Source organism: Phyllobates terribilis, unplaced genomic scaffold (genome assembly GCF_046119375.1).
Source record: "Phyllobates terribilis strain yellow unplaced genomic scaffold, ASM4611937v1 Scaffold_11__3_contigs__length_659146591, whole genome shotgun sequence".
Classification (NCBI taxonomy): domain Eukaryota; kingdom Metazoa; phylum Chordata; class Amphibia; order Anura; family Dendrobatidae; genus Phyllobates; species Phyllobates terribilis.
In genome coordinates this window covers 40812835-40821665 of record NW_027362771.1, presented here as the reverse complement: position 1 = coordinate 40821665, position 8831 = coordinate 40812835, and the positions used below count along the sequence as shown (strand labels likewise).

At 41.9% G+C, this 8831-nt stretch overlaps 1 protein-coding gene across 1 annotated transcript; it reads right to left on the bottom strand.

Annotated features, from left to right (window-relative positions):
* Positions 1-281: 281 nt before the first annotated feature.
* Positions 282-3439, bottom strand: SMIM32 (small integral membrane protein 32). The gene has a single exon (XM_073650640.1). The coding sequence runs from the start codon at positions 2385-2387 to the stop codon at positions 2058-2060; it is 330 nt and encodes a 109-aa protein (XP_073506741.1). The 5' UTR covers positions 2388-3439; the 3' UTR covers positions 282-2057.
* Between the last annotated feature and the right edge of the window lie 5392 nt (positions 3440-8831).

Genomic DNA, 8831 nt, shown 5'->3' with positions numbered 1-8831 from the left:
TTCAATGGACGAGAGAATTCAGAAGCTCCTTTCGAACAAGCGGTCCTATGTGCAAATGTAACATCACCTAGAATAAAGTTTTGAGTTGAAAACTGTTTGATTTCAGTTTGTAATAACCTGCTAATGCTTATAATTTCAAAAATGACCATTTTTTTGTTCTTTATTAAAATGAAAAGGTTGAAAACTCTGCTGTGCATAATAATTTGGAACATGCATTTTGAGTGCAGTTTGAGTTTTTTATTTTTTTTTAAATATACTGTTATCATAGGCAGTTTGTACAAAAACCTTTCAGTTGTACTCTAATAGTTATTTGACTGGAAAATTACAATGACTGCAATTCATATAGGTAATTTGGGAAAATCTGAGAAAATATTATTTGCATAATAATTTGGAACACAGTGCATATATATATATATATATATATATATATATATATATATATATATACAGTATGCTACTTTCCAAAAGACCATATTCCCTACAAAATTCTGTGTGTCTACAATGTTTTGGTAGTTATATTACTTACAATACCTATACTATGACATATAGAAGTGAGACAAGAGTTTTGCATATTGTTTCCAGCAACTGCAGGACCAGTGAATGGACAAAAAAGCATTCCTTCCATGTAGATGTAATTGTAAACTAACTATGGTAAATAATTATTTAGGACCGTCTTAGCTCAGTTCAGAAAAAAGGCCTTTCTTATTATATCAGATTATAATAAAAGGCATAATTTAATGTAGAAATGTTATGAATTCTGTACAGAAAAATGTCACTCTTGGATTCCTGAAGAATGAGAAACCGTACATTGTTGGCGAATTGCACTTATGTATAATAAAGAATATATCAATTAGCTGCACAGTGGCGTAATGCTGGAGGCTACCCAAATCTTGTACCATCTGTAAATCATTACCCAAATTAAAACTGGCACAGAGATTATCATTCAGTATCTTTTCTGTGAATACTAAATACAGGGCAGTAAAAACATCTTGTTATGGTGTGTTTAGGGCTAATACTTAATGTGCTGATTGGGTAATATTTTGGTTATCACAATACTAATGTATACTCTGATGGGATTTTATTTAAAAACACCATTATATAGTTCACTAAATGTATTAAGGCAAGAAAATAGCTGGTGGGATATGTGCCCTTGGTACTAGATGCAGACAGCCACTTGGATTAGCCCAGGGAATCTAAAATATTAGGCAGCAATATGTACTTAGCAGTCTTGTAGGTGTTAATAAACATTTTCTTTCTTTAAATTCTGGGTTTATATCTGAACGGAATATGACAGATGTTTGCCCTTGACAGCTGGTAGATTGGCATGGTACATAGGCATTATGTATTTCCTGCGCAACAGAGATTTCTTATAGTAAGTTGTGTCTGGGCTGGCATCGCTCAACATCTCTATTTATTACTTAGGGAATTCAGCTTATTACTTTTATAGCTGTCCCTCAAATAGTTATTTCTGGCAGACACAACTACATTAAATTCTGGCAAAGCCAATATATAAGGTGTCGTAAAATCATTGTGCCCAAGAAGCGGAAAGAAAGACCAATACATAGCACTGTTTCCCAGAAGAAAGGAGCTATTGCTATTTATTTCTTTTTCTATAGAAGGTATCACAGTAAAGACTCAGATACATCTTCTGAGATGCCTCAGCTATTAGACCCAGGTAGCAATTTGATTCTTCAGGAGTGACAAACCACCAGCTCCCTGAGCATGGAGCCATGGCTCTTACTGTGCCATCTGACATCCATTGAGAAAGGAGGCAGTCTGAATCATGCAATTATCAAGAAATCCAGAAATCACAATGCCATTATAAATATGCAGGATATAATGAAATATAACTTGAAATAGATTATTAAACAGAATCACATCATAATTTCTTAATGCTTTGGCATGGATAAAAAGTGCTGACTATAACAATGACTCTAAATATCAGTTACAGTGGTTTGCTTCTTCTAAGGACATCTATGCTTGTGCTATTTACCGCATACCACTTTTATAGAAAATCATCCTAGGAATATGTATCCAGGATGCTGGCTGTGTGTGCTTCAGACAGACTGTGTCTTCCAAGGACTCCTGGCTTCTCTGAGGGATCTATCATAAGGTAAACCTGCAAAGAAAGAATTCCGGAGCTGACAGTTAATGAAAAGGACAATGAGAGTCACAGATAAGAAGAGAAGGAGAAACAGGACAATATAAGTCATCAGATCAGGTTTGTTGATCTCCCCTTCCTTCAGGACCCTGGCTGTAGACATGTAGAAGGCTGAGGAGCTGACAGGTCTCTGAGTGCTGCTCAGGTAAGGAGTGTTAGTCTGGAGCATGACCTGGGCTTCAGTAGCACTGCTGGAGTTTAGCAGCATCTCTCCATACATGATCATGGTGATAAGATGCTCTTCAGAGACGTTCAGTGCACCAGAAAACCTGAGAAATTGTCATCTTTCCAAAAGCTGTTCTAGATTATAGAAATCCAGATGCATTTTGCAGGAAGCAGTTCATTGATATGTCTGATTCCATCAAGAGATTGTATCCCAAGTAATCCTTAAGATTGTGGAGGATTTCCCCCTAAAATCTTTCACTGAAGCCTCCCAAACATAATGATCAATTTAGAAATCTTCTCCTTTAAATGTCAGCTCCAGTGCCAGGATGATTTGTGTATATCAATGGAAACATAATAGGACACAGAAATAGTAGAAAGCTGCTGAGAGCATCCTGTAGTGGCCAGGCAGGTGTGTGCACCTTCAGCACAGTACTAAGCAGAGGCACACAATGTCACATCCATCCAGTATGTCATACCATGTTAGACAGCAGCCAGCTCCTTAGTAAATGCAGGGGATCTTCTTCCACAGAGCCCAGCAGCCCCTCTATACTGCTGCACCTTGTTCCTCCTGATGAACTACATTTAATCCAAGTGGTGAATAATCCAGAGATCCTGCAGGATCTAACATCTGATCTCCAAAGTTCCTGGTGTCAGGGAGCTGTGTGCTTTGCCAGCAGGCAGCAGGTCTGAGCAGGCACTGTACATACACATGGCTTGTGACCAGCAGCTCCAGCAGAGGCTCATTGCTTGCAGCAGGGGAGCTGTGTGCACCACAGTGCTGAATCTCTCTGGCCGATGTGATATCTCACAGTTTCCTGATATTAAAAGGAAATTGACATGGGGATTTAATCACCTATTTGCTTTCGTGGTCCTCGCCTCCTATTACATTGGAGGTTGGTAATGATTGGCACCAGCACCAGCTACAGATTGCCAATCAGTATGTTAATTCTAGTTAATCAAACTGCTTTTACATGGCCATTTAGATTTGGCTTGATGCCAGGCATTTCTAAATCTCTTAACTCCTCAGCACTTTGTAATAGAGTAAATGGTCATGGTTTTCATACATAGTTCTGTATCCTGCCAGAGATAAATGTGGTAAATTCTGTGTGCGGTGAGATAACGCAGCACTGCATACGGCTTACATTCTGGATTTAATACCCACGCATAGAAATACAGTATTTTTATATCTCTTGTTATGCCTTAAGGTACAAATAACTCGCATATGTTCATTACCAATGTATGACTCAGATGGTAAGAGATGATTTACTCATTTTTTGTATGTTTTATAACTAATTAATATGATTATATTATCAACTGTAACATGTCAACCTGAAATATTGTACTATATATAAAGTATTGGTAATATACACAAGCTTCGTCATTTATGAACTACATGGACAAAAGTATTGGGACATACCGCCCAACTGATTAAAGGAACATGTCACCTGATTCATGATGCCCAAACCACAGGCAACATATATCAGAGCCTGGTTGCATCTTTACAGTCAGTTATATTATTTTTTAATATTTTACTATACTTTAAAGATCCAGACGGAGGCCAGCCAAGCCCCGGCCAACTTTTCCCAGCACCACTGCAGATAATTGAAAGGTCTCACCTTGGGAGAAACCTGTCAATGATCTAGAGGCGTGGTAAGCTGGCCGGGGATCATGGCCAGGAACAAGACTAGGCTGGCTCTTTAAAGTTTACTTTCTCTGAAACACCGAAGCCAGGATCTGATTCTGCTGTATGGGCGGCATGAATCAGGCAGGTCTGCTTTTGTTTTTTCCTCCCCTTTGTCCAACAACCACAGCTTTTTTTTTTTTTTTTTTGTCAATATAGGGCTTGTTTTATGAAGGAGGACTTGAACAACTTCATTAATTTTACCATGCAATGTACAGAAAAACAGAAAAAAAAATTCAAGTGGGAAGAAATTATGAAAAAAATTATAATCTGCCATTGTTTTTTGCATTTTGTTTTTACAGCGTTCATTGTATGGTAAAATAGACCTGGAAACATGATTGTCCAGGTCAGTATAAATATGGTGACACAACACTTTCATAGTTTTATTTTAAAGTGGTGAAAAACAACATCAGAGTTTTCTCCTATGAAAAGGAACCTGACAACTGATACATACTGCTGTACCCATGTTCAGCAAATATCAGACACTGGCTGCACAACTTCAGCCATGTATATCTGACTCTGAAACACTGCAGCATATCAGGGGAAAGCATACTTAACAGTCGCTGGGAACCAAGCCGCACAGAAGACTAATCGGACAGTAGAATCCCACCAGATTCTAAGGGCACACGCTAATTCTAGTTCTAAATGCCCCCACACAAAAAAAAATAATAATAATTGTCGGTGTCACAGAAGAGCATATCTCACAACTTTCCAGCCTTTACATAGTAATTTTCCCCTTGTTGAAGTCCTAGATTCCTCTTTCATTGTCCCCATAAAGTATTATGCAAACAAAAGTGCCCCGCAAACATAGTATGACACCCCCATGGTGAATTCCTCCACATTAGCCTCCACATGAACAGTATAATGACCCTACTGTAGCCCACCTCAACTCCAAAGGCAAGGTATGGTGACCACAGCACAGTATGACCCCCCAACTGTGACCCCCACACAGCCCTCCATGCAGTATAATGGCCCTACATACAGCATAATGACCAGCACTAGCCCTCCAAACAGTATAATGGCCCCCCACAAAGTATGATGGACCCCACACAAACCTTCACACTGTATACTTGCTTCCATATAGTATAATGGACCCCCACATGTTATAATGACCCCACATAGCCTTCTATATATTATAATGCACCCCCATAATCCTCCATATAGTATAAGGCACTCCCCATGGTCCTCCATAAAATATAGTGCACTTCCCATGGTCCTCCATAAAATATGGTGCACTCCCCATGGTCCTCCATAGAATATAATGCACCTTCTATGGTCCTCCATATAATAAAATGCTCTGACCATGGTCCTCCATATAATAAAATGCTCTCCATACAATATAATGCACCCCCATGGTCCTCCATACAATATAATGCACTCCCCATGGGCCTCCATACAATATAATGCACCCCCATGGTCCTGTATACAATATAATGCACCCACATGGTCCTCTATACAATATAATGCACCCCCATGGCCCTGCATACAATATAATGCACCCTTCATGGTCCTTCATACAATATAATGCACATCCCATGGTCATCCATGCAATATAATGCACTCCCCATGATCCTCCATACAGTATAATGCACCCCCATGGTCCTCCATACAATATAATGCACCCCCATGGTCCTCCATACAATTTAATGCACCTCCATGGTCCTTTATAGAATATAATGCACCCCCATGATCCTGCATACCATATAATGCACCCCCCCATGGTCGTCCATACAATATAATGGACCCGCCATGGTACTCCATACAGTATAATTCATCCCCCTTGTTCCTCCTCGCAATATAATGCGCCCCATTGGTCCTCCATACAGTATAAGGCACCCCCATGGTCCTCCCTACAGTAAAATGCACCCCCATGGTCCTACATACAGTATAATGCTCCTCCATGGTTCTCCATACAATTTAATGCACCCCCCCATAGTCCTGCATAGAATATAACGCACCCCTCATGGTCCTGCATACCATATAATGCACCTGCATGGTCTTCCATACAATATAATGCACCCCCCATGGTCCTCCATACAGTATAATCCACCTCTCAAGTTCCTCCATGCAATATAATGCGCCCCCCATGGTCCTCCATACAGTATAATGCACCCCCATGGTCCTCCATTTAGTATAATACACCTCCGTGGTCCTGAATAGAATATAATGCACCCCCATGGTCCTGCAGCCAATATAATGCACCCCCATGGTCCTGCAACCAACATAATGCACCCCCCCATAGTCCTCCATACAGTATAATCCATCTCTCAAGTTCCTCCACGCAATATAATGCGCCCCCCATGGTCCTCCATACAGTATAATGAACCCCCATGGTCCTCCATACAGTATAATATACCTCCGTGGTCCTGAATAGAATATAATGCACCCCCATGGTCCTGCTGCCAATATAATGCACCCCCATGGTCCTGCAACCAACATAATGCACCCCCATGGTCCTGCATACCATATAATGCATCCCCCCATGGTCCTCCATACAATATATTGCACCCCCATGGTCCTCCATACAGGATAATCTACCCTCATATAATGCACCCCCATTGTCCTGCAGCCAACATAATGCACCCCCCATGGTCCTCCACATAATATAATGCATCCCCAATGATCCTCCATACAGTATAATGCACCCTCATGATCCTCCACGCAATATAATAAACTCCCATGGTCCTCTATACAAGTATAATGCACCCCCTATGATCCTCCATACAGTATAATGCTCTCCCATGGTCCTCCATATAATATAATGCACCCCCATGGTCCTCCATACAGCATAATGCACCGCCCATGGTCCTGAATAGAATATAATGCACCCCCTATAGTCCTGCTGCCAATATAATGCTCCCCCATGGTCCTGCAACCAAAATAATGCACCCCCATGGTCCTGCATACCATATAATGTACCCCCCATGGTCCTCCATATAATATAATGCACCCCCATGGTTCTCCATACAGTATAGTGCACCCCCCATGGTTCTGTATAGAATAAAATGCACCCCCATGGTCCTGCAGCCAATATAATGCACCCCATGGTCCTGCAACCAATATAATGCACCCCCATTGTCCTCCATACAGTATAATCCACCCCCCATGGCCCTCCACAAAATATAATGCATTTTCAATGATCTTCCATACAGTATAATGCACCCCTATGGTCCTCCATTTAATATAATGCACCTCCATGGTCCTCCATCACAATACAATGTGCCCTCCATGATCCTCCATACAGTATAATGCACCTCCATGGTCCTCCATACAGAATAATGCACCCCCATGGTCCTCCACACAATATAATGCACCTCCTATGGTCTTCTATTCAAGTATAATGCACCCCCATGGTCCTCCATATAATATAATGCACCCCCATGGTCCTGCAGCCAATATAATGCACCCCATGGTCCTGCAACCAATATAATGCACCCCCATGGTCCTCCATACAATATATTGCACCCCACGGTCCTTCATGCAGTATAATCCACCCCCATGGTCCTCCACATACTATAATGCATCTCCATGGTACTCTATCACAATATAATGTGCCCTACATAATCCTCCATACAATATAATGCACCTCCATGGTCCTCCATACAGAATAATGCACCCCCATGCTCCTCCATACAATATAATGCACTCCCATGATCTTCCATACAGTATAATGCATCCCCCATGGTCCTCCATATAATATAATGCACCCCCATGGTCCTCCATACAGTATAATGCACCCCCATGGTTCTGAATAGAATATAATGCACCCCATGGTCCTGCAGCCAATATAATGCACCTCCCATGGTCCTCCATACAATATATTGCACCCCCTATGGTCCTCCATACAGTATAATCCACCACTCATGGTCCTCCACATAAAATAATGGATCTCCGATGATCTTCCATACAGTATAATGCACCCCCATGGTCCTCCATACAATATAATGCACCTCCATGGTACTCCATCACAATATAATGTGTCCTCCATGATCCTCCATACAGAATAATGCACTCCAATGGTCCTCCCTACAATATAATGCACCCCATGGTCCTCCATACAGTATAATCCACCCCCATGGTCCTCCACACAGTATAATGCACCCCCATGGTCCTCCACACAATATAATGCACCCCCCATACTGTATTATGGCCACCGGTCACTGATTTAAAAAAAATAAATACACTACTCACTTCTCCTGGTTCCACCCGATGCTCCAGTCTCCTCAGCGTGCGGTGTGAAGCGCCGGACAACAGTGGGCGCCCTGTAATGACATAATCCCGTCCGCTGCTCTGAAACGTCAGACGCTGAGTAGAATGATGGGGGTGGTAGTGTCTGCTGATGCTCCCTCCTCCATCATCATTGCTCGCACTGAGCACCCCTCCGACCGTTAGCAGGAGCAATGATGACGCTTCCACCCCCATCATTCTGTGTGGGCGGGTGGCCGGGCAGTGTGGGTGCTGACAGGCGGAAGTGGGGCTTGGTGCGGGGAGGGCCCGGTGTAGTGAGGGCCAAGTGTGGTGAGGGTTCAGTGCATGCCACCCCGACTCACAGGCCCCATAGCAATGGCGTGGTCTGCCGCCATTGGCGGTACGCCACTGGTGGGTGGGTAGATGCTGCTGGGGACCCACCTTGGTTTTGCATTGAGAGCTGACAGTTTTATTGATTCAATTTATTCAATGTTTTAATTGCTTTTTATTGCAATTTGGATATATTTACTCTTTATGGCATAAACAACATGGGTCATTTTTTTCATTTTCATAGAATGGCTTTTAATAGATGTGGCAATACCAATTATGTTTACATTTTAATTTTCTTATTGTGGT

Coding starts and splice junctions, on each gene's coding strand:
- SMIM32 (XM_073650640.1), bottom strand. CDS start 2,387: ATGATCATGTATGGAGAGATGCTGCTAAACTCCAGCAGTGCTACTGAA.